Source organism: Pleurodeles waltl, chromosome 4_1, assembly GCF_031143425.1.
Source record: "Pleurodeles waltl isolate 20211129_DDA chromosome 4_1, aPleWal1.hap1.20221129, whole genome shotgun sequence".
NCBI classification, from domain to species: Eukaryota; Metazoa; Chordata; class Amphibia; order Caudata; family Salamandridae; genus Pleurodeles; species Pleurodeles waltl.
The window spans coordinates 198,618,783-198,644,726 of record NC_090442.1 but is presented as its reverse complement, the minus strand read 5'-3'; the positions used below and the strand labels follow the sequence as shown (position 1 = coordinate 198,644,726).

At 44.4% G+C, this 25,944-nt stretch overlaps 1 protein-coding gene across 5 annotated transcripts in view; it reads right to left on the bottom strand.

Annotated features, from left to right (window-relative positions):
- The window catches only part of RAD52 (RAD52 homolog, DNA repair protein), a 194,007-nt gene that overhangs the window by 64,969 nt on the left and 103,094 nt on the right, over positions 1-25,944 (bottom strand). For all 5 annotated transcript variants that reach the window (XM_069228112.1, XM_069228115.1, XM_069228111.1 and 2 more), the window contains exons 3-4: positions 25,787-25,888; positions 2,295-2,388 (exon numbers count right to left, since the gene is read on the bottom strand). In XM_069228112.1, coding sequence (XP_069084213.1) covers positions 2,295-2,388; positions 25,787-25,888 — 196 coding nt within the window. The remainder of the gene's footprint in view (positions 1-2,294; positions 2,389-25,786; positions 25,889-25,944) is intronic.

The following is a 25,944-nucleotide window of genomic DNA, read 5'->3' as shown; positions in this document are numbered from 1 at the left end:
TAACATGTATTTATTTTTGTGAGGATTTTTATAATTCACTATATTATTGTAAATATTGCAGGATACAGAAGTTTGTGAAAATATGTCATCTGGACAGTTTATGCAATTTACTACAGTAATATCAGAGCTGTGCTGCTATTCAGCATGGCTAAAAGATATTGACACTGACCATGCCTATAGCTCTTGGATTGCCGAGTCCTATTGGCTTTGCCAATGCTTGTTGTGGACATGTGAGGAAGGCTACGGAATGAGATGTTGATAAATCAATTTATTTTGGAGGAGGAAACATAACAGACTATCTTAGAATTAGGAGGAAGGCACATGGACATGATTGATACTGTTTTTGAGATAATTGCATAACTATTAGTATATCTATTTTGTCTACTTAGACTAATTTATATGTGTAATAACGCGTAAATCAGAACACGTTTTTGTAAGAGATAGTTTTCTCAGTGTAGATCTATGGTGTTCCTAGTCTTAAGTGTTCTCACTTGCCCATATCGGCAAATATCCACATGGTGCAGAATTAGCACACAAGGGCTGGAGCTTGCACTAAAGTTGTAAATAAGCCAGGATGCGGAATAAGGCAATCACAGAAGTGGCTTCGGAAACCTATGAAGCCACCTAAAATAGAGAGCTCATTTGAAGGGTGCAAGGGGTTGCAATAGAGAATGAGAGTCAGGCTAATTTAAAGTTGACTTTGGTGTGAAGAGAGAGCCAATGGTGTACCTGCAGTGCCGGGGTGAAGGTGATGTATTTTCTGGTATGTCAAAAAAGCAAGTGGCAGGGTGCTGGGATTATTTTAAAGGAGCCAGGGATGCTTTTGGTAGCTCTGCTAATACACTGATGGCAATATTGGCCAAAACCAAGGCTTCCCTGGCAGACCACAAGTCAGAATGTTCTTGATATGGGCTTGCACGGCTACGCGAGGTGACAGCCTAGGATGACAGTCATGGACTTGGCTTATGTGGAGGTGGCAAGAAACTATAGATTTAGAGCCCTGATAATTATTAATGATCAAACCCAGGGGGGTTCTTGGGCATAAAGAAGGTCTGTTTTTTTTATTTTTGGTGTGAGAACAGGGACATTTTTTAACACAGGAAAATTTGGAGTCTTGGGCATCATCGTGTTTTTTTAGGTGTAGAGTGAACCCTGGATTCTCCAACAGCACTGTCAATAATCTGGACTATGAAGGTATACATGTAAGAGGATCAGGTTCAGCAAGGTTGTTCAGCAACGTGATGCTGCATCTTAAATGGTCGATTTTTTTCCATTAAGAAATTAATTAATTGGGTCCTTATTTTTCAAATGGTGGTCCATTTAGAAAACTGGGTGTCTGTGGTCTCAGATATGTTGAATTAAGGCCCTTGGACGGTTAGTAGCAGTGAAACACCGATTTAGCATACGTAATGCCAATTCCTTTGCTGATCATCGCTGCTAGATAAAAGTTGAATGGAGCGGTTTGGTCATCCAGAGGGTAACTTTCTTGAAGATGTCTTCTTGCTTGATTGGGCTGGGGCGAGCACCACATGCAGATTCGTCTTACAGACTGATTTTTGAGAAAGGAAACATTTTAGATGATTACATTTAGGAATTTGGAGTTTTATTTTTTTTCACTTCAAAATTGGCATAATCGATATGTCTAGTGTATTCAGGGCACTCTGGAGGCAGAAAACTAAACTTTTGTGGGGAGTTTCTTTAAAGTTCAGTTTTAGCAGCTTTTGTCAATCAGATATTTCTAGGTGTGGAATTGTGCATGCGGAAGGTTGAATGGTGGTTGATCAAGCGAGTCAGCACTGATGGGACGTTTAAAGGACAAATTTGGACATTAAGAAGTGAAGAATGTTGCTTCTTCTGTGTCTGTAGTAGATGGAGCTGTGTTTGCGATCAAATTGATTCAGGAGAGAGGCCTGGTTTTGTTATTCCCCAAGTGGAAATATAAATAACCAAAGGAAACATTTTGGGTTGGGGGATACTGAGCCAACAGTAGTTCAATGAGGTGAGCAATAACTCTACAAAAGCTAGCTGCCCTGAAACACGTATGATGATGTACACCGGATGAGTACAATGGGAGATCCTGGTGCAACACTCCATAAAAAAAAAAAACTAAAAAAAACACACACACACACACACAAGATATATCTATGCCACTAACTCCATGTAAGCATGTAATAGGGCGATCCAATTTACCACTGCTCTCTGGGATCCCATTGTAGAGGAGGCTAAAAATGCTGTGTAGCCTGCATGCAATTCAACACTTACACATGCCTTACTTACAGTTGTTACAAACTTACCAACATTCTGCTGCGTAACAGAATGGGACCACCCATTGTATCCAAATAGCTCATTAGCCAAGCTGATGACTCTATGACCTTCAATGTAGCACACCTACGAGATGGAGATCAAAAGGAAAAGAACAATTATTTCAAAATGTGCATTAATCTACTTCCACAGTTCACTTGGGGGTAGAACAGCTGAGGAGTGTGCTGTAGAGAGGAAGCAACACACTGAATTGTACAAACTATCAAAAACTTTAGGCACTTCTGCCTTCCTTACCCAGACTACACAGGCAGGAGGTGAATGGCACTCCACGGGTAGCACATTCTGCCATTTTCACACTGGATATTTGCAGGATTTCCTTGGGATGAACAATAAACGGCCCCACCAATCATATCAATTTGGATTATTTTAGAACTGAAGTTTAATGAAATCATCTCAACCAACGTATTTAAACAATCTAACAAGAGCTAGGCAAACATGATGAAGGTTCACTATGTGATAACTGGTAAATGCGAGTTCAACAATGAGATTTCACAAAACAAAAGCATGGCATACATCTAACCATTTGCACAAACCATTAGGGTGAAGGGTACCATTTCAATCTTTTCTGTTTTGCTCTGTACCCACCAGTTCACAACATAAACACGGAGGTGAAATTTAAGTCCTTCTCAGTGCAAAAAAAAGTGTAATAGCACAGAATGCTGAACGTCTACTTTAAAAATCTTTTTTTTAAATGCAGGTTAATTTGTGACAAGACGATAGGCTGACAAGAAAGGACAATGATCTAGAATAAATACCTCAGTATCTGCAAAATTACTAACTGCACAAGTGTGGTTATTTTGTTTTTCATCTAAGTTAGTATATTTTTCATATACACCTCAGAAATTTGAAATACTTTAGAGTCATTTAATTGTATGTATCGAAAAAACGCACATGATTCTGTATCTGGATTTTTATTTGATGAATATGTGCTGGGTTTGAGGAGGTATAACCGACTACTGAAATAATACATGAGGCACCATCTTATGATGCTCAATGCCAACAACACTGCACCAGCAAAGACGGCTGGAGTAAAATATACCTGGTCTTGATACTAGGTGAATCTGAATGGGTCAGCACTCCAAATATTTGCTATAGAGGAACTGTAGAACAATTCTAAGATCTGCACCCTAGAGGTACATCCAAAATGTACCACAACTCTCTACTCAAAGCTGGCTACTATCCCTCATCCGGCAAATGGGGGGGGGGGGGGGGGGGGGAGAATCTGGAACCCATAGGTGAGGGCAGTTTAGCAGATGTCTCTTAAGGGCAAAATCACTGTATTAAAATGGAGGTCCCAATGTAGTGCGTGAAAAACATCATAATTTCTCCTTGTCTAGAATATGTATGGGCCCTGATACTGCCCCGCCGGCATCTTCATAGACCCATTTTACCTTCCCACTGTTTTTTCTCTGTCTCACTTCCAAAGACACAGTCCAAAACCAGCCCAGGAACAGTGTATCTGGAGCACTGATCAGAGGTGGGGGTACTTCCCTCCACCGTATGGTGGAAGTAAACAAGGGGTCAAAGTTCTCAGAAACAGGATACTGGGCACAGCGCCCTATGGGGTGTGTGAAGGCAGTAAATATACCAGACCATTTGTTACTCTTCTCTTTCCCAGTCGTTGTCCCATTTAAAATATGCCTTTCAATTTCAAATGCTGGAGTCCATGAGCATGGACACTGTTCCCCCCATCCCCACCCAGTACACCTCTCACCTTGGACATGTACTGGCATCCCAGAGCCAATGATTAAGCTCCCCTTCTAAAGGAGCAGTTGCAGGGAGGTAGGAACAAATGGAAGGCACTGTGCTGCTCGGACATTCTAGAGCTCTATTTTCTGATATGTCCAACTTTTTCTGAAGCTGCAATTCTACTCTCCGACAACCAAATGGGCTTTCAGCAAAGGAATGGTATTGCATGTGCCAGGGAAAGATTGAGAAAGTACTGTGTACAAAAATGGAGTAGCAGAAGTAATATTGTTTTATCCACTCTTCAACACTAGCCTGAACTATTCAAGGAACAATCCTAGACCGGTTCTACTATTCACCTTACTCTCCCCCCTCCTGATTTCCAACGAAGACACAGCATTGTTTCAATTTCTTAATCAAATCAACACCTTGTCAATCATTCAAAGTTTCACGAGGCTTATCCCTCCAATGCTGTTCAACCCCTACCTGACACTATTACTGGAATTTATCAGTTCTTTCAAACTAACCTGCCACAAATTGTTCTAAACCAGAAAACACGAAGGAAGTAGAATCTCGTAAGATGGGGCCACTGTCACTGAAGACTGGAACATGACTATTTTAAACACAACTGCAAAACAGAGAGCCTCACCTGTGGACAATGAAGAAACTATAATCCTACAACTATTGGCCCAAGGAAAAAGATGTCCATGACATTTACACTAGAGGAAAAAGAAAAATTGGAATAAATGTGGATTCACTTTTTCTTTAGCCCACAAGTGAACCCGGTTACAAGAAGCACCTTCTACACAATGCAGACCCATCTTTTCTCACCAAGTATATCTTAAAAAACAAAAGTCAATATCACCTTTGTTATGTAACATACAGGCAATGCAAATGGGACATCTCTCTCCATACGTAAACATACGCAGGGGTAAAGAATGTAGCAAGACTGTTCCTACACCTTTGCCCATGGGAACACATCCTGCTTCGGGGGCTTCATCGGCTCCCCACAATCAGGAACTCAGCTTTATTCACAGAGGCAACCATGGTGAAGGCCCTTTGCTCATCCATCCTAAATTAAAAAAATACTTGCATCACAAAGCACTTCACTCTAGCACAGCTACTCATATCTATCCCTCCTTCAAAAAGATAATCTATGGTACTTGTTCATTGTACAAGCAGGAAACTATGAAGCTCGACTCCAACGTGAACCACAAATATTCAAGACCATCTGAAATTCAGGGGTTTTCCCAAGCTAATGAATTCCTGGCATAGACTTTACAGGACACACCTAGCCCCGCAGCAAGTAACAAATACTTGCAGTATGACACTCATCACTTGTTGCCCTCATCTTAGGATGGAAAAGGAGACTGAGACACTGGGTACTTGGTGGCAAGAGTGAAAATGTATTGAGTCGGGTTACCTGCCAATTAATAAGCTACTTCTTCTCCTAAGTGACCTACCTTTGCTTGCATGCCCGCAACACTCACTAGGTTGACAGGATGCTGCAAGTGTACAACTGTCCCCACCTTCATGATTTTTCCACCTACACCTGGCCTTCTCAAACTCCCCTCCAGCATGTTCAGCCAGAAACCCAAGTACTAGAAATGGACTTGGAGCAGAACGTTGGCCCTTTCACAGTGATCTCATATATACAACTTCAATAACATATTCTATCCTATGTCAACATAGAGAGGGAGCAAAGAACAGCAGTAGAGTGTTGGACTGGCCAACAAGAAAGGGAGTCAGAAGTTCTAGCAAAAAGGTCCCCCCAAAACCTCAGTACCAATTTGACTGGAAAAAATGATAACGTAGCATGGTTGCACTGAAAAATGTCTGCAGTTAACTCATGCAACACACTGATGTAATTGCAGTAAGGAAGACACTCTTCAAGGTCAGGAAAAACAGTAATCAACTATTCATTGGTCTCAAAAGGCATACACAGGAGGAATGTAAACCATTTTAAGACACCGCTGACACATTGCAAGGTTTGTAAAAGAAACATGTTTGACAAACCCTTACAAATGGGGTCCCTAGTTGGCAGTCAGTTTGCACCCTGTCCACGTAGGGATCCTCACTAGTCAAAATAAGGGAGCTACCTAGCTCAGATAACCCCTGCTCACTCCCTTGGTAGCATGGCACGAGCAGTCAGGCTTATCTCAGAAGCAATATGTAAAGCATTTGAACATAACACAAAGTAACGCAGTGAAAACACTACAAAAGGACACCATACCAGTTTTAGAAAAATAGCCAATATTTATCTATTTAAAACAAGACCAAATATGATAAAAATCCAAACTAAAGTAATAAAAACATGAATTCTGCAAGATTTACGCAAAACTACAGTTCCTTGAAGTCAATAGTTCCACCTGGGGCTATCGCGGCGTCATGAGCAACAAAACCAACAGTTCAGGCCGGCCACGGGGTCGCGGGACAGCTATGGTGTAGGGAAGACCGGCAAATAGTACCTTGGATTTGTAGGGCATCATGATCCTCGTGGTGAGCTCTGGAGATTGGCGTCACTGATGTTGCGGTGTCGGTTCCAGAGTCTGTGCAGGAGTCATCGGACCCTTGAAGTCCCACGCCTTGCTGATCGCAATCCGGGCTGATAAAGTTAGGTGCGCCAGCATTGATGGCGTCGGGGGTGCGTTGCGAAGCGGGACGATGCGACGTGCGGTGCCCACAGGTCACAATGCAGGCAGCGGCTCGGTGACTGCGTCCAGCGGCGTTGGTGAGACCAGGGCTGTGGTGTGAAGCGGTGTCCACAGTTCACGGTGCATACAGCATCGTCATTGTTGAGGAAGCGCTGTCGTTGGTAGACCCAAGCCAAAGGTGCGGGACGTGATAGTGCTTTGTGACACTCACAAGAGGTGCCCACAGGCCATGGTGCAGGCAGGGATGCCTGGTGGCGACACTGGAGTCGATGGTGCTGGCGTCGGTGGACCGGGACTGCGGTGCGGGATGGGACAGTGCTTCGTGCTCCCCACGAGCAGAGTTCACAGGCCACGGTGCAGGCAGCACGCTGGTGTCAGCAGGAGTGGTGGTGTTGGGGAGGCCTAGGCTGCAGTGTGAGCAGGCCATGCCAGAGTGCGCTCCCCACAGGTCACTGTGCTAGAGGCAGCTTGGTGAAGTCGTCCGATGACTGCGTCGGTGAGACCAGGGCCGTGGTGAGAAGCGGGGCAGTATGACTCCATGCGGTGGCAGCAGGTCAGGGCGCAAGCCAGCAGCTTCGTTGGCAGCGTCACAGTGGTTTTTCTTCTTGTACAGCACAAAACACACAGTACCCAGTGTTGCAGGTCGAGGAAACTGAAGTCTTTGGTGTCCCTGAGACTTCCAACAGGAGACAAGCTCTACTCCAAGCCCTTGGAGAACATTCTCAAGCAGGTCACACAGCAAAGTTCACCCTTTGCACTCTTTTCAGGCAGAAGCAGCAACTGCAGGACAGTCCAGCAAAACAACACAGCAAAGGGACAGTACTCCTCCTTCAGCTCTTCTCCTGGGCAGAGGTTCCTCTTGATTCCAGAAAGATTCTAAAAGTCTGGGGTTTTGGGTCTTCCTCTTATACCCCTTTCAGCCTTTGAAGTTGGCAAATTTCAAAGAAAAGTCTAAAGTGTTTGACAGATCCTTCCTTGTCCAGGCCAGGCCCCAGACACACACCAGGGGGTCGGAGGCTGCATTGTGTGAGGGCAGGCACAGTCCTTTCAGGTGTGAATGACAACTACTCCTTCCCCTCTAGCTCAGATGGCTCATAAGGATATGCAGGCTACAACCGGCCCCCTTTGTGTCACTGTCTAGAGAGATGCAAAACAGCCTGGCTGTCAAGCTGACCCAGACAGACAATCCACAAACAGGCAGAGTCACAGAATGGTTTAACCCCGTCGCTGCGAGGCCTTTTCCCCCTCCTGTGCCAGGCCTTTTTTTGCCTATTTGGAATAGTTCTCGCTTAGGCCCTCATAACTTTTTGTCCACATAAGCTACCCACGCCAAATTTGCGTCCTTTTTTTCCAACATCCTAGGGATTCTACAGGTACCCAGACTTTGTGGGTTCCCCTGAAGGAGGCCAAGAAATTAGCCAAAATACAGTGAAAATTTCGTTTTTGTAAAAAAAAAAAATGGGAAATAGGGGCTGCAGAAGAAGGCTTGTGTTTTTTTCCCTGAAAATTGCATCAACAAAGGGTTTGCGGTGCTAAAATCACCAGCTTCCTAGCTTTCAGGAACAAGCAGACTTGAATCAGAAAACCCAATATTTCAACACAATTTTGGCATTTTACTGGGACATCCCCCATTTTTACGATTTTTTGTGCTTTCAGCCTCCTTCCAGTCAGTGACAGAAATGGGCGTGAAACCAATGCTGGATCCCAGAAACCTAAGCATGTCTGAAAAGTAGACAAAATTCTAAATTCAGCAAGGGGTAATTTTTGTAGATCCTACAATGGTTTCCTACAGAAAATAACCGGGAAAAAAAGAAATATTGAAATTGAGGTGAAAAAAACCAGCAATTTTTCTGTACGTTTTACTCTAACTTTTTCCTGCAATGTCAGATTTTTGAAAGCAATATACCGTTACGTCTGCCGGACTCTTCTGGTTGCGGGGATATATAGGGCTTGTAGGTTCATCAAGAACCCTAGGTACCCAGAGCCAATAAATGAGCTGCACCCTGCAGTGGGTTTTCATTTTATACTGGGTATACAGCAATTCATTTGCTGAAATGAAAAGAGTGAAAAATAGCTATTAAGAAAACCTTTGTATTTCCATAATGGGCACACAATAAGGTGTTGAGGAGCAGTGGTTATTTGCACATCTCTGAATTCCGGGGTGCCCATACTAGCATGTGAATTACAGGGCATTTCTCAAATAGACGTCTTTTTTACACACTCTTATATTTGGAAGGAAAAAATGTAGAGACAGACAAGGGGCAATAACACTTGTTTTGCTATTCTATGTTCCCCCAAGTCTCCCGATAAAAATTATACCTCACTTGTGTGGGTAGGCCTAGCGCCCGCGACAGGAAATGCCCCAAAACACAACGTGGACACATCCCATTTTTTGACAGAAAACAGAGGTGTTTTTTGCAAAGTGCCTACCTGTAGATTTTGGCCTCTAGCTCAGCCGGCACCTAGAGAAACCTACCAAACCTGTGCATTTTTGAAAACTAGAGACCTAGGGGAAACAAAGATGGAGTGACTTGTGGGGCTCTAACCAGGTTCTGTTACCCAGAATCCTTTGCAAACCTCAAAATTTGGCTAAAAAAAAAAAAAAAAACACATTTTCCTCACATTTCGGTGACAGAAAGTAGTTCTGGAATCAGAGAGGAGCCACAAATTTCCTTCCACCCAGCGTTTCCCCAAGTCTCCCGATAAAAATGGTACCTCACTTGTGTGGGTAGGCCTAGCGCCCACGAAAGGAAATGGCTCAAAACACAACGTGGACACATCAAAATTATCAAATTCAAAACTACCTGTTTTTTGCAGGGGGGCGCCTGCGTTTTTGGTCCTGGGCTCAGCAGCCTTCTAGGGAAACCTACCAAACCCAGACATTTCTGAAAACTAGACACCAGAGGGAGTCCAGTGAGGTGTGACTTGCGAGGATCCCCCAATCTTTTCTTACCCAGAATCATCAGCAAACCTCAAATTTAGCTAAAAAAAAAAAAAAAAAAAACATTTTTCCCACATTTCTGTGTGGGATCACCGCACTGGGACACATTTCATACCACCCAATGTTCCCCTCAGTCTCCTGGTAAAAAGGATACCTCATTTGTGTAGGAGGGCCAAGTGCTTGTGAAAGGGAAGAGCCAAAAACATGTCGATATTGAGGGGGAACAAAAGGGGTCCAAAAGGGCAGTTTGCAAAAAAACATTTTTAGGCTGACAAGTACAGCAGAATTTTTATCGGTATAGATGAGACAATGCTGGGTGGAAGGAATTTTGTGGATTTCTGCAGATTCCGGAAGGTTCCATCACAAAAACGTGGGAAAAATGTGTCATTTCCAGCAAAGTTGGAGGTTTGCAGGGGATTGTGGGTACAAAAATGGTGCGGGTGCATGTGAAACACACCAGTCTGGAATCACCCAGATGTTTAGTTTTCAGATGTGTCTAGGTCTTGTGGATTTTTCTACATGGCAGCGTCCCAAAGTCCATAAAGTGCAGCCCTCACCATTCCAAGTGGGATGATTTTGAGAGTAAGCCAAGTTCTCATGGCCCAAATGTAAAACTAAAACCCCAAATAATCAAATGCCTTCTTGCTTGCTGTGGGATAAGATGTTTTAGAGTGTGGGGAGAGCTGAAAGACTGTTAGCCCCTTCAGTTGAGGTGGGGGCGTAACCAGGCCCATACTGGTTGGTAGCCACCACCCCAATATTTTTTGTTTTTTTTTAAATTCCCTGGCATCTAGTAGACTTTCTGCCCTTCAGGGTGTGGATCAGGGGTAATTGCCCCATCTGCCCACTAGTGGGCAGAACAACTTTGGCCCTATTTATTTGGGGTGGGGGTATGGCCATACCCCCACCCTCTTATTTTTGGAAAAAAACTTCCCTGGCCTCTGGTGGGCTTTCTGCCCCCCCTTGGGGCAGATGGGCCTTCCAAAAATAGGCCCATTTGCCCCCAATGGGGGGCAGATATGGCCAACAGTAATGTGCTCCCATGGGGAGCGACCCTTACCCAAGGGGCTGCCTCCCTAAAGAAAACACACGCATACACACACACACGAATCCCTGGTGCCTAGAGGTTTCTGCCCCCCCTGGGAGCAGATCGGCCTAATAACAATAGGACGATCTGCCCCGGGGGGTCAGAAGTGGCCTAAAATAAATTTGCCCCCCTCAGCCCCCCCAATCCCCCCGGGGAGCGACTCTTGCCTACGGGGTCGCTCCCCTTGCGTGACATTTTTGGCGCAAAAAAGAAAACAAAAAGGTGCCTAGTTGTTTCAAGGGGGGCTGAAATGGTCTAAATACAATTTGCCCCCCAGGGGAGAGACCCTTCCCTAATGGGTCACTCCCCATCTCTAAAAAAAAAAAAAAAAAAAAAAAAACACCCCAAAAATAAAAAAACTTGCCCTGGTGCCTAGAGGTTCCCCCCCTTCCATCCACAACCCGGGGGGCCATGGGGGGACGGTTCCCAGGTGCAGGACGAGGTGATCTCGTCCAAGGCACAGAAGGGGTTAACCCCTTCTGTGCCTTGGACGAGATCACCTCGTCCTGCACCTGGGAACCGGGGGAGCGCTAGCGCTCCCCCCTTGGGCACCCCACCCACCCCCCCTGGTTGTGGATGGAAGGGGGGGGTGTGCCCCCCCTGTGACGTCAGCGCGCATCGCGCGCTAACAATCATAGAGGCCTCCTCCATCGCGCTGGAAGCTCATTGGAAGAGACATGCAAAGCATTTCTCTTCAGATCACGTGGAAGAGGCTTCAAAGGGAAGGAAATGAATTTCCTTCCCTTTGAAGTCTCTCTTAGCGTTTCAAAAGCCGGATTGTAAAGCAATCCCGCTTTTCAAACGCCCACTAGACACCAGGGATTTATTTTCAAATTGGAAATTGGCATAAGGGAGCGACCCCTTGGGCAAGGGTCGCTCCCAGGGGAGGGGGGGGAGCATTTTTTTTTTAAGGCCTTTTCTACGGCCTATTTTTAAATTGTCTGTTTGAAAATGCCACTTTTAGAAAGTAGGCATTTTCTTGCTTAGCAAGAAAATGCCTACTTTCTAAAAGTGGCATTTTCAAACAGACAATTTAAAAAACAACTTCAATAAAAAGATATATTTTTAAATTGTGGGTTCAGAGACCCTGAACTCCACATTTTTATCTGCTCTCAAGGGGAATTAGCGTTTTAAGGATATTTAAAGTCAGCCCCCATGTTAATGTATGAGAGAGATAGGCTTTGTAGAGTGAAAACCGAATTTGGCAGTATTTCACTGTTAGGACATATAAAACACACTAGTATATGTCCTACCTTAACCATACACTACTCCCTTCCCCTGGGCTACCTAGGGCCTACCTTACGGGTACCTGACATGTAGTAAATGGGAAGGTTTAGGCCTGGCAAGTGGGTACTTTTGCCAAGTCGAATTGGCAGTTTAAAACCGCACACACACGTGGCAGTCTGAGCCAGGTTTACAGGGCTACTAATGTGGGTGGCACAACCAGTGCTGCAGGCCCACTAGTAGCATTTGATTTACAGGCCCTTGGCACCTCTGGTGCACTTTACCAGAGACTTACCAGTAAATCAAATATGCCAATTATGGATAAACTAATCAACAGTACAATTTACAGAGAGAGCATATGCACTTTAGCACTGTTTAGCAGTGGTAAAGTGCCCAGAGTCCTAAAGCCAACAAAAACAGGCTAGAAAAATGAGGAGGAAGAAGGCAAAAAGATTGGGGATGACCCTGCAAAAAGGGCCAGTTGCAACACAAACCTATGATAAACCTCATCGTAAGAGGTGATTTAAACAAGGGTGGTTGATCCAGCAAAAACAAAGCCCAAAAGGGCGACAAATAATCTTTTACAGTGCCGGCTGCAAGGCCTTGCTCCTATAAAAAACAAAACAAAACTAAAGTTATGTCAGCCTGCTTCGCCTGTATGGATTCAGCAACTCAGGAACCACACCAGATTACAAACTTATCCCAGCACAGATGGATTTCAAGGAGTGTACCTTTGGCCAAAAGAATGACATCCACCACATCAGGAACAAAATAGAAAGTTCATTGCCAGCATTCAGTCTCCATGCATGGAGCTGTGAGTTGAGTTGGAGTACCCTGCTCTGTTGCTGAGAGAGTATCAGGCAGGGCTTCCCCGAAGTGGTAGCCTGATCAGAGAACAGGTGCTTATGCTCATGAGTTCCAGGTACCACACTATTCTGGCCGAATCCAGACCCTGTAGGATAACCTGGACCTAGCAAGTTTTGATCTTCTTCAGAACTCTGGGCAGGAGTGATATTGGTGGGAAGGTGTACAGGGGGCCTTGTTCCACTTCAGCTACAATGCATCTCCTAAATAGTGTTCTTTCAGAAACATCAAAAAGCAAAACTGTAGACATTATTCTTGGCGGTCGCAAAAATATCCAGCCAGAGTTCTACCCATCGGCAAAAGATACCCTGCACCATCTCAGGAGGAAGGTAACACTTGTGGTTCATTATTGCACAATTGAGAGGGGAGATGTTTTGTCACTGTTGTGTCAGAGTATATCCTTTCAATTACCTAGCTTTTCCCATTATACCTAGAACAGAAATTATGAAGCACTGAAATCCCTAATAAAAATCAGGGACCTGACACCAGAAGAAGAGGGTAGCCCTACACTGAGGGTATTCACTAAAAAGGAAAGGGACCCTCACTCCCTGAGGTTACATGCTTCATCACTGGGCCCCTTCCTCGCCAAGGTGATAGCTGGTGACACACACTGGCTCATCCTGGAGCTCCTTTAGGAAAGGAGATTTTTTCTTTTTTTACGTTCTATATAAAGAAATGAGGACTGTAAGAAATTTGAATATTGTTTGGGATGGGTGACTACCCACCTCAAGGAACACACACACCCTTATCAAGAGGATCCCGCAAAGTCACTAAATTAACCTGAGCTCAACCCCTAAGGGTTATGGCACACAGCAGGCAAGGTAACTCAGGGTAATGTGTAAAGTATTTATGCAGAACCAAAATATTACTAAAGTCAAAATGCAACAAAATAAAAATCCTACACCAAACTAGAACACAAGAGTAAAATGTAATATACACAATGACACCAAAAGGAAAACAATCCACTAAGGGGAACTATGAATCTTTAAAGTTTTAAGAAGGAATAGTGCCAAGAAGCATAAATATAATACTAATGACATGATGATAGTCAATGGTTGCAGTAAACTAGATCCTAGAGACAATTTGACGCTGACTGCGATGGAACGGCACTTGGATACACCAATCCTGTTAGCCCTGGCAAAGATTTTACCTTCTAACCTTAGTCCTCGGAGTAACAATCCACAACAGACATACACCTTTACTTTTAAAGCCCCCCAGGAACTCAGGGTGTCAGGCAGTGGCTAAACAGCAGGGTCCAGTCGCCACTGGTCACCTGGGATGTTGCAGTAAAAGGCCTCTTCTAGCTTGTTGTGCCCTGGTAGCTTTAACAGGAGGTCAGTCTTATGACACTTGAAATCCACTTCATTGTCCTAGGGACCAGAGAGTTTAGGTGCAGTGCTTCAGGGCTCATTCCCGGGTTGCACACAGCAGAGTTAGTCCTCCTCAGGTTCAGGAGTGTTTTTAAGTGGGTGCCCGGAGGTGCGAATTTATGTCTAGCACAAGATAGTGGATGCCATAGACTCCTAGGCAAACCCCAACCAATGGGGTAAAAATTCCTGGGGCCAAAACTAACCACTTTGAGCGTTTTCAAGATGGCAGAAGTCTTTGGCCACACACAAATTGGGGTCCGAGGGCTGGGGTTGTATGCTTGCAGTACACTAAGGTAATCCTAGTGTCCTTGCACATCTAACACTAAAACCTAGTTTGAGGCAATCACTATACCCCCAATAAACCCAGAACAACAGTCTGGTTGAACAAAGCATGGTTTTTCAGCAACCAGACAGTAGATACACAAGAATTGTTTGGGATCCTGTTTCCTGTCCTTTCAAGCATGCCCCCATGTAACATTACATATAAACCCAAGCAGACTTGCCAAGCAGGATTTGACACTGTAATGTCATAAAGATGCCTAATGTGATTGTAGCCTGTCTGGATGGCAGGGGGCTGGGTGCAGGCAGGACAAAGGAAGGGGCCTGCCCTGGTGTCAGCTAACATTAGCCTGTGTTAGGGCAGGCCTCTTTGAAGTGAATCCAGTTCTTGAGCCCACTCCCACTGGTCATTGTGTCAAAGGAAAAACACCACCTCCCCACACTCAGGTCTTTGTTCTTTGCTCTGGGAGCAGTTTTCACACTTCTTGAAATGCTACTTACTGGCTTGGGAGAAGTAGTAGAGCAAATGCAAATTCGTCCTCCAGAAATGCCAGGCAGGAAAAAAGTAACTTTCTAAAGGTTACTGTTCCTTAATATATATTAAATCTGACTTAACCACTGCATTCCATTTTTAGTAACTATTAAAACTGTTATTTCATTATTTTTCTAGCTAGTTCTATTGCCAGACTACAGTGAGGTATGTGACATTTAAACTAGAAAGGGAGCACCCTGCCTCACACTCCAGCAAACAGTCAGCCCCAGTGTATCATGGTAAATGCAGTACAAGTTCGTTTTTTATCCCTAAAGTAAACTAAAGTTTTTCACCTTAGTAGGTGCAGCAAGTGCTGTATATCTCTGGACACGTGTTTCTGGGTAAGTACTTCATCAGCAGAGAGCAGCTTTGTCTGTGGGGTTGCTGAAAATGTTGCCAAAAGTCCTCTCAGGTTTGGGTACCACTCACTGGCACGCAGGTGCTTCAACCAGAGCTCGTTGGCTCAAGGGAGCCTTCTTAAACAGAAAAAACAGAAAGGGAGCACCCTGCCTCACACTCCAGAGCATCATGGTAAATGCAGTACAAGTTAGTTTTTTAGGAGTAAAAACAATCTAGCCGCCATTCCTGAACTTTGTTTGGTGGGGGACTGAACCTGGTCCTCCCACCTCTTCGTGGTAGATAATGGCCCCGCAATATGAGTTTCTGCCACCGCCGCGGTCTCAGAAATGTTCGCAAAATCTGCCCTCCACAGATTGACCTCGATCGTCACAGCATCCAGCTTCGGTTCTATGGATGAAATTGAGCCTTGGATATCCTGAATGGCCGCCATACGAGCTCCATCCCTTGGGCCCACCTGTTGTCTCCCTGAAGCTCCCATCCTCATTGCATATCTGTCCAAACTACTGGCCTGCGATGATTTAGGTATCTTGCCCTTGACCATGACCCGGTGCCACGAGTATTCCAAACACTCAGTGCACCAGCCCTCAGCTGCCGAGGCACCGCAGTCTCGCAAGTCACTGTGCCACTCCCTCCTCTTTGCGGTCTCTCCTGCAGTCACTGGAGCTACTAGTGGAGGCCCAACCGTTGTTCCCCAAAGGATAGATTGGGACAGAGAAAGGGAGAGCCCCATCGCTCCATTGTGTCTGAGCCAGGCCTCCCAGTCAAGGACCCCTCTTCTGAGGGTCAAGTTTTAAGGCATGCAAGCCAGGGAGTCAGCAATGGCGTGGGGGAGGAGCTGTAGTGGTTGGCCCTCCTTTTGAGGATCGCTGCTTACGCTATGACCTCTCTGCCAATCCCCACCATCCCCAGAGTCACTTTCCAGCACTGGCCCAGCCGGGCCAGAGCCCACGCCCTTCCCAGGGCCTCGGAGGTCCCAGCTTCACTCCAGTGTTCTAGACGCCTCGCCGGACTCTTCAGTCAGCGAGGGGAGGGAGGGCACTCTCTCACCCATGACCCCGCACAGACAACGAGGGCTCAGTCCTTCCGATCAAGTCCTTGGCCATTTCTCCTGGTGTGCTCTCACTGGGCCCTCTGTAATCCCTGAGGCTCCAGCCGACGTCAGGTTGGGTCCCAATCCCGACCCCCGGCATAGATCCCTCCGGCACCACCTGGTCCGGTCACAGGTTGGAGGGCCGGCGGGCAGCACACTCATCGCAACACTTCACTGTGAACTGCCAGCAGCCCGCTACACTCTAGTCCCTTAACTCCACTCCAACCGCCATCTTGGCCGAAGCACTCCTCTCCCAAATTAGACCTCTTGCTGTTATTTCTTTGAGTTTGCAGTGTACCGAACTGGTCAGCCTCTTCGGTGTGGTCCAGTTAAAAAAATTAAGGCAGGATATTTAATGGATCACAGGAGATGAGGGCAAGTTGTAGAAGAGCCCTCTTAGCCTGCAACCAACTTCGCTGGCAGCTGGCCACACCCATCATTCCCCCACCCCTATACCCCCACGTATAATGCCTATTTCCAGACAATCATGATCAACATATTATGCCCCCCGAGCAACAGCTAAAAGGAGTGACAGGGCATCATCAAGACGAACAAAGTGGTCCACTTCTAGTCTCTCCCACCTCCCTGTCAATAAATCAGTCAGATTATGGGGATTGTGTAAGAAGTGAAGAGAATGGTGGAACATTTAGTCATTTAGTGTATCCCAATGATCGACCTTCTGACCAGGAGAAAACTTAAAATAACTAAGTTCATTAAAGTGTCGGTTGACTCAATAAGAAATGGAACACAAAAAACAAGAGCTGGGGAGGGACAGTCAGACAGAGGGGCACCCTTCACTCGAAGCAAACAACAACAAAGCCCTAATTGTCGTTTACCCCAGTAGTCTTTCTAATGATCACTCTTAATTAAGTCCCTAAGAAACATTTCAAACATAGGGATTGGTGCTGTTCCGGCACAACTCAGTAATTTCATATGTCGGGTTTGATCCTAAAGGAACAAGGTATTGTTTCAGTGAACCTTATATCAAAATAAAAATTTTAAATTATAGGAAGTGCCTCACGTAAGAAATCACCATGAGCCTGTTGGCTCGTACAGACGAACTGGCTCACTGTATCATCATTAGGACTTTTATATAGTAGCAGAAAGACCCAAACAAAGTGAGCATCTCTACCTATGTTGGGCATTTGTAAAGATTGCTCAATTTCTCAAAATTACATCCCACTCCTGCGTACACCAATCTAAGAGTCCTCAAACAAAGAGGGATCATTTCTTCCTCACAACAGAAAAATCATAAAAATTAGTCCAGACGGTATGACTCACATATTTTACTCTATGCCCAGGCTCATAATTGAAAACAGTGATTTAGCGAGAATGTTGTGAACGGAGACATGTTTCATTGCCAAGATCAACTCTCAGGCAAATTCATCAGGGCATGAGGACACGTATGTCACCCAACTGTGCACTGTACCTAAAATCAAGTAAACAGACAAAAGGGGGGGGGGGCAAAATCATAAGGGAATTGAGCTAGCTCTCAAATAGACCCCGTCAATCAGCAATAGCATGTATTTACCATATGTCCACCAGGAGGATGCCTACAATTGGGCAATGAGAGTACCTTCAGGAAGGAAGGTCAGAGTCACCCATTGGTAAAATAAACTGATAAATATAAACAAAAATCCAATAACCAGAGACCTTTCTCCTATATCCTATTGGGAACCATGCTAACAACTTGAAACTCGTAGACAGAAACAGGCTCAATGACAATAGCGGGTAGCCCCTACTCATTGTTACATAATTACAAACATGAAAGATTTCTATTTAGGAAATCATCCCTGGAACTGGCAAGGGATAGCTTGTGGACATCAATGCTTTGGGTTTCAATATTAGGGAAAATGGTCTTAAGTTAATTCGGATTCATCTTACTGGTGAGGCCTGTACAATAAGACTCTCCAGAGCAGGGTGGTGGTGAGAAAATCCAGGTCACTGGGCTGCGTTATGTGGCCACCTGCCATCTAACAGACGGCCAAGAACATGGTTTCTGTGAGGCCACCAGTTGGATGGCGACCAGCTGCCTCAAATTAAACGGGGACAAAACAGAGGTCATGGTGGTGGAAAAATCGTTATGGGAACTGTCTCTCACTCAGATGCCTCCACCCGAAACCAGGAGTTAAAACTCTAGGGGTTGTTTTGGATAAAGATCTGACCATGGCCTCTCAGGCAAAGAAAGTGGCAGGGACATGCTTTGGCCTTTTAAGAGCTCTCAGCAAAACGCCTAGGTGGCTGCCTATGGAAAACAGAAGGACAGTTGCTCAAGGTCTTAGTCTACCTCGCTTGTATTATGGCAACTCCTTTTATCTGGTCAGTGTTCCTAATATCACAAAAAACTTCAAGTCATCCAGAATGCTGCGGCTCAGGTTTTGTTGGCTCATCCCAAAATGCAATCAGCTCGCCCAGCTCTTGGCAAACTTCGCTGGTTGCCAATAGCCAAAAGGATAGAATTCAAAGCGTCACGCATCACCCACAAGATAAAATACACGCCGGACACTAATATTCTTCAGCATCTCATCAACCCGCATAAAGCCTCCAGAGAGTTGAGATCCAATGACCTCTCCCTGCTCACTACTCCCAGAATGAGGTGAGCAAGAGGCTGAGGTCGTTCCTTTGCATTTCTGGTCTCCAGACTGTGGAATCTCTCTTCCTTTCTATCGCAGGACGTATGGAAACCTGCTAAGCTTTAGGAAACAGCTGAAAACGTATCTGTTTAATTAAAACAGTGTATTTATTTACTGGGGTCTGTTAGATCTGGGAAGCCCGTTCTTGCATAGCCATGCGCTCTAAAAAAAACTAAATAACAATAATCATTAAGTAGGAGCAAAAGCTAAGTTAATGATGGCCCAGGAAACAACATTTCTGACAAACATTTCTTTAAGGTTTAACCAAGGACAGATGTAATTCTGGTACTCTAGTTGTCCCCTAAACCATTACTGCAAATGGTGGACTTTTTCTGCTGGCATCCCATTGATGGTCCAGAAAACAAAATTTCGGACAAACATTTAAGTTTTAAAGAAAGACTGTTGTAATTCTAGTACTCAAGTTGCACTCGCTGCATCAGTATCATATTGGATCTTCGGCTAAGAGTGAAAGTCTGTACTGGGAGGTCGATCAGGGCATGGTAATAGGACCCAAAGGGACAAAAGGAACCATGTAAGGACCGTCTAAACTTAACTGGAGGCACTGAGGTTCTTTGGGGCACTTTGGGAGCTGGAAGTATAGTGAAGTTTTGCAGCAAGGCCTCTTTGATTGCCTCGACCTGGAATGGGGTCGCTGATGGTCAGGAGGCCTCAAGGGAGCTTAAGTCAAGTCCCACTATTCTTCTTATGCTTACTCTTGGACCTGGACAGCAACTTACTGGCAGGCTTTGAGTGGTAAGGGGAGTGACTGCCGGAATGAGAGAGGGCGCGTCACCTGGAGGAGGAGGAGCAGGACCCGGGTGAAGAACAAGACTACTGATTTTTTTAATTTTTTTATTTTTAACAAATCTTATTAGGTTTTTATCATCAGTGACCTGTGTAGTGCAGGTAGGTGGCAGTTTTACAATTCAGGTATTGTGCCATTCAAGTATAAGTACAGTGGTTCACTTACAAACCTATAATCCATTCAGAATGGGACAGTACAAAATGTCAAACATATGCAAGCAACACACTCTATTCATATTCCTAACTCAGGCCTATTTATTAAACTATACCCCCCTCTTTGCTTCTGATCAGTGGTAAACATGCGTTGCTTTATGTCCCTTCCGTTTTGTTGTACGTTGATGCCTGTGGTGCCTTAGTGTTCGTATGTTTCAATACTATTCATCTCTCTGTATAGCAAATAGTCAGTTTAGGATTCCTAATGGGCAGGGTCAGAAAGCAGGGCACTGACTATCGATTGTACTGTTTCCCATCCTCACCTCCTGGAACAGTACTGCTCCTTTGTACGTTGCCCACTAAATAAGGACTTCACTCTATTTATGTACCTGAGGGCTAAGAGCCGACCTCTCCTTTAGCGAGGATCAAGGCCAGGATAATGAATTTGGTAGTTGTCTTGAATTTAGCTGGGCGAGGGAATCCTCCTAGTAAACATGCTATAGGGGAGCAAGGAATCTGCTGCTCAGTTGTCTAATTTACATGTCTTATCACCCCTCTCAGTACTCATGCAAATTAGGACAACTCCACACCATGTACAGCATTTCCCCACATCTGGGGCATTTCACATCTTGAGCTCCAAATATTCTCTTAATTTTGCCCACTGCAAGGGAGGCTCTATGTATAGAGTAAAAGTTTATAAGCTTTAACCAGATGTTACAGGAGATAGTGTAAGTTTGTGCCAGGAAAGTTGTCCACTGCTATTTGCTCCTGACACTTCAAGCACAGCTCCTACAAGGGGGGACTGATACCCACCTGTAGTGCTTGGTATACAAGAGTGATCGCCCTTGTCCTGCCCGAGGTCATGCAGAGTACCCAGATACCATGATGAACTGCTGGTTCTGCTGATCCCTGCCCCCAGTGATTCCTCACTGAAATGTGGCCCTGCGTGATGCAACTGGAACTGACCTTTCTACTCACCAGTAGTAGAAAATGGGATTTCCTATTTGCGGTTTCCTATGCAGACGTACAAAGCGTTTCCTAAATGCAAATTGGGCATTTAGGAAATGCTATTAACTTCGACTCAAAGTCGATGGTAATCATGTGCCAGAAAAAAAAAAAAACACTCCAAAATGCTTTTTTTTAAAGTGCAATACAGCACACGCATGCCTCTAGGGCATGTGTGCGCTTTGCATGTGCAGCATTTTTTTCAGGGTGCAGCAAGGGTGGGCCTTAGGCATTTCCTAATTTGCTATATCCCATTAGGAAATTGCAAATTAGGAAATGCAACCATTTGTACCTATGGAACGAACAGTTTGGTATTACCTACATAGAGATATCCTAATAATGATTCCGACACTGTAGGAATCTCTGTTTGGGAATCTCTATTTTTGTACATACCATTTTGCTTTTCCTAAATAGCCATTTCTAAGGAGTCGCTATTTAGGAAATGCAAAGTAAGTATTTCGTAAATCTGGCCCTATATTAAAAAAAAAAAAAAAAATAGGAAAAAAAGGCTTTCATTTGCCTTCTAAACAACTACACCAACTACTTCACGTATCAAACAAGCATTAGCAAAGCCAATAGGTCTCACCAGTGGGTGGACTATTGGCTTTGTCAACCGGGTGGAGTTGAGTATGGCAAGGGGCTGGTAGTGGTGGTTAACACAATGTTTAAAAAAAAAAAGCACTATGAAGTGGCCAAGTAAGATGGCAGCATGAATGATGAGCTCGAGCAGCCGGCCCCATGCAGATGGTATCCTGGTGCCCCATCCGGGCGCTCCTGAAGCCGGGTGCACATTGTGGGGTTCCGGAGGCATTCAGTGCCGAGCAAGGGGCTGAAAGAGCGGTGGCCGTGAAGCAGGTGTCGCACTGATTATCCCCAGTCTAAAAAAAAACTTTTTTAAAACATGCGAAGCACGTGCATAAATTAAAACACTGCGTCCGTTAAGCATGTGCCACAAGAGTAGTGCTCGATTACATTTAAGCGCAGTGGCCGTGAATCGGTGCTGCGATTAGTGGGGAGTGCTGGCTGGATGACGAACTTGCGCTCCATTTTGACAGGAGCACCTGTCGCTATGCTAAACGTGAAAACGAGCCAAACAGAAGCAAAAAAAATAGTGCGCCCACAAACACATATACTAAAAAAAAGCAAGAGTAAGCCTACATGTAACGGGGGCAGTCTCCATGGGAGGAAACCAAGCAACCAATGGAGGGAAAGACACAAGCAACTGACCAGTGAAAAAAAAAAAAAAAAAAAAAAAACAAACATGCATTTACGAGAGGCACTAGAAAGAACCAATTAAAAGCAATGGGCAGCAATGGGCGTGCAAGTCACTCCACAGAGTAGATAACAGCATGTCTCTAAGAGACTGTACATGCGCTGCCTGGGCGAGACCTAAAAATGAAAGACCTCCCCGTGAAAAGAAAAGCATAGACAATTATATTCTCTAGATAGTCTTCTATTCTACAGAGCCTTACCCGGCAAAGGCTGGCATAGACTTGGCCATGACCCTGGAGACGCAAGATCCAAACCTTGCACAAAATATAGCATGCCGTCTCCACTGGCTAAAGCTATAAAAGTACTTCAGAGTGACTCAGCTGAGATATTAACCTAAAAGCACCTGCTATTGCCAAACAATATCAGTATTAACATATTGACTGCTACTCCTCCATCTTCAACAGGCCCTTTAACAATGCTTGAGCAAATTAACTTGACCTAGAAACCAGCTACAGAAAACGAAATCATTTACAACTAACATCAGTTACAGGACAAGATAATTGTCACCCAGATAAGGTGTTTAGGAATTTACATTTGCCAAGCACATAGGAGACACACTCCATGAACTACAAGATACATTCAAAGAACATATGAAACTACTGAAGAAACTGGAACACGTGTTTTTTATTTGGTAGAATTAATCTGATTAAGGTAATCCAGCAGTGAGTCTCGAACCTGACAATCATGCTCCACGTGACTCTGTTGAATATCTTTGTTGGATGCTATTAAGAGAATCCACTCGTTCAGGCGCTAGCTGAATTGAATTATATCTGCCTTTAATTGTAGGATGGAAATCATACGGTCCCAAAAGTGAAGATCACTCCAGCTGTAAATCCTGAGATACATGGGGACATCCTGTTGGTCAGTCACTGTACACAGGCTTTCCAGCAGACATATATCTTAAGCTAGTCTTTGGATTTCAATTCAAACTTGCCTTAGTGGCACCGCTCTCATTACTATAAGTACTTTTAAATAACCATTTCACATACTGAAGAGGGACAGAGCTGGTCATCCTATATAGGAGTTTACCCAAACAAATTGAAGACTAGTGCTTCCTCCTATGGATTATTAAAACGTTTCTACATACTCATAATATGTAGGTAGGTCATCCATATCCACACTGCCAAACATAGAAGCCCACAATTAACATTATTTCTAAATATTACCACACCAAAAGGGAAGCAACTCGACCCATCCCACAACCGCCCTACTTCCAGCTGATCTAAATCTCACAATTTTGAATATCGCTTAGTAAACCATTTTCGTAATCCTGTAAAGGCTTGATCCAGAAAGGCAAAAAGCAAAATGTAGTGGCTATTTTCACTTAGGGATCTGGCATGCTCCATATGATGCTGACAAACAATGCCTGTTTTGAGGGCATAGATATTAAAATATTGATGCCACCACTCAGTGGGGCAACCTTTATAAATTACCAATTACCAAGGCACACAAACTGTGGTGCTTTTTTGTAATGTGTGTTAGCACTTGCTTTGTAAACTGAGTGTACAAACACAAGCTCTGCAACAGGAGTACTTCATATACATAAATTATGATAAACTGCTGTGAAAGTAGAAGTATGCATAAATTGCAGCAAACTATGTTTAACATAAGACTTTTAGAGCTTTTGACTCCCAGTAGAACTGAAAGGCTACCCAGCTGATGTTGGCACTGTTTTACCATAAAAAGTACATATATTTTTCGTTGTATCAATAAACTACACATTAACAGAGTGTTCGAGAAGTGGTTCCCTTCTCAGCTTGAGGAAATACACTGGAAATTACGTACTCTTGGAATACTGGGCACATGCCATAAGCTGTAGCAAGAAAGAGGCACTCCCTCAGTATATCAGTAGCAGTTGTTTTGAGAACATCCCAGACGTGCAGAAAAACATATCTTCAATTCCAATGAGAGACAAAACTTAGGGGGTTATTACAACTTTGGAGGAGGTGTTAATCCGTCCCAAAAATGACGGTAAAGTGACGGATATACCACCAGCAGTATTACGAGTCCATTATATCCTATGGAACTCGTAATACGGCTGGTGGTATATCCGTCACTTTACCGTCACTTTTGGGACGGATTAACACCTCCTCCAAAGTTGTAATAACCCCCTTAATGTTTTAGTTATGTGTACAAGATGTAGTGAATCTGCGTGGTGCGGCATTAATTCACCACACTGGCAAAGGTGAATTATCGACCTGCTAGACCTGTATTGTAGCTACCTCTGATAGGGTGACCACAACAGGATATCTTCTATCCTTGCTATAATGGCAAGTGGTAGAATGGGGACAGAGGGGTTTGCTGAATATGAAACAAACAGTCAAAAGCCCACGTCACCCTTTACAACCTACTGTTTTTTTCAATGCTTTTTCCGATGCTGTGTATCCCACAGCATAATTTCATATGTGTACGCACATGGGTGCTGGTTTATCCGCGTAAACAGAAGTTTTATTGTTGTATGCGTCACCACACATGCAGCCCTCATGTGTAGGTAGGTAGTTAGGGATTTAATGGAGAAAGCGGGCAGTACACTTGGGGGGGGGGGGGGGTGAGTACAATGGAGAGTAGACACATACACTCACAAATGCAGTGCCTAAAGAAAAAAAGTAGCTCCCTGAATGCGAGATGTGCAAAGTTACAAGTCATCAAATAAAGGAGGCTTAGGAAACTATGCTCTTAGGGAGGAACAAATACAAGAAGAGGAAGGAATATTACTGAATGAGAATCAAGCAAATAACTGTCAAGAAAGTGAACCAATGGTAAGCAATAGGTAACTCTAAGCTCACTGTAACTGTTTTGGTATTGTCCACAAGACGACTTTGGACAAAAGATAGGTAAAAGCTGGCTTTAGGCGAGACTTAAAAATAATGGGAAGGGGTGTCAGTGTGAGGCAATCAGGGAGTGTATGGAGGGGGGCATGGACAAGGAAGCCATTGAAGCAGGAGAAAGGGCAGTCTCCCGAGAGCCAGTAGGGTGGCTTAGGATGTAGAGTAGAGTAAGAAAGGGGTAGGGTTTAGAGCACATCAGATCAACACCCAGCTGGGAACTTGCAGGCTTGACATCTGGAGGGGGGGTGGGGTCAATTGTGGCCACCAAATAGAGTTCCCATAAAGTTAAATAACAGGAATGGACAATATTTAAGGCTGTATGAAGCAGCAAAAATCTGTCACAGCAAAGCTTTAGGGGGCTGGTCTTTCCCATTGTTTTATCACACAGAGCAGAAAACAGATAAAGAAGAAATGCTGCTTGTAGTTTAAAAAAACTCTAGTTGTGCGAGGCTGCTTCACATGTACTACAGATCATGTTGACTACATCTGCATCATTCAAAGATTTGCTCAATTAAACCGCTGGTGAGTCTGTTAACAGTTGTTTCCCTTTAGCCTGCTAGGACTGGAAAAAAAGAGAAGAAAAACCATGATAAACACAGAACTTGCACCTAGAATAAGCAATCTACAGTATTTAATAGCCTCCTTTTTGTTCCCCCTACTATGACATGTTCAATTGTCTTACCTTCTGTCCCCCTCCAGCCTGCCTGCTGCTGATGTATTCTGGTCCCAACTTCTGACGAAGAGCATTCTGGACTGCTTGGTATTCCTCTGCCGTGTACTGATGCTTTAAAAAAGGAAAAGGACACAATCAATAATAGGACAGCTAATCATCAACACATC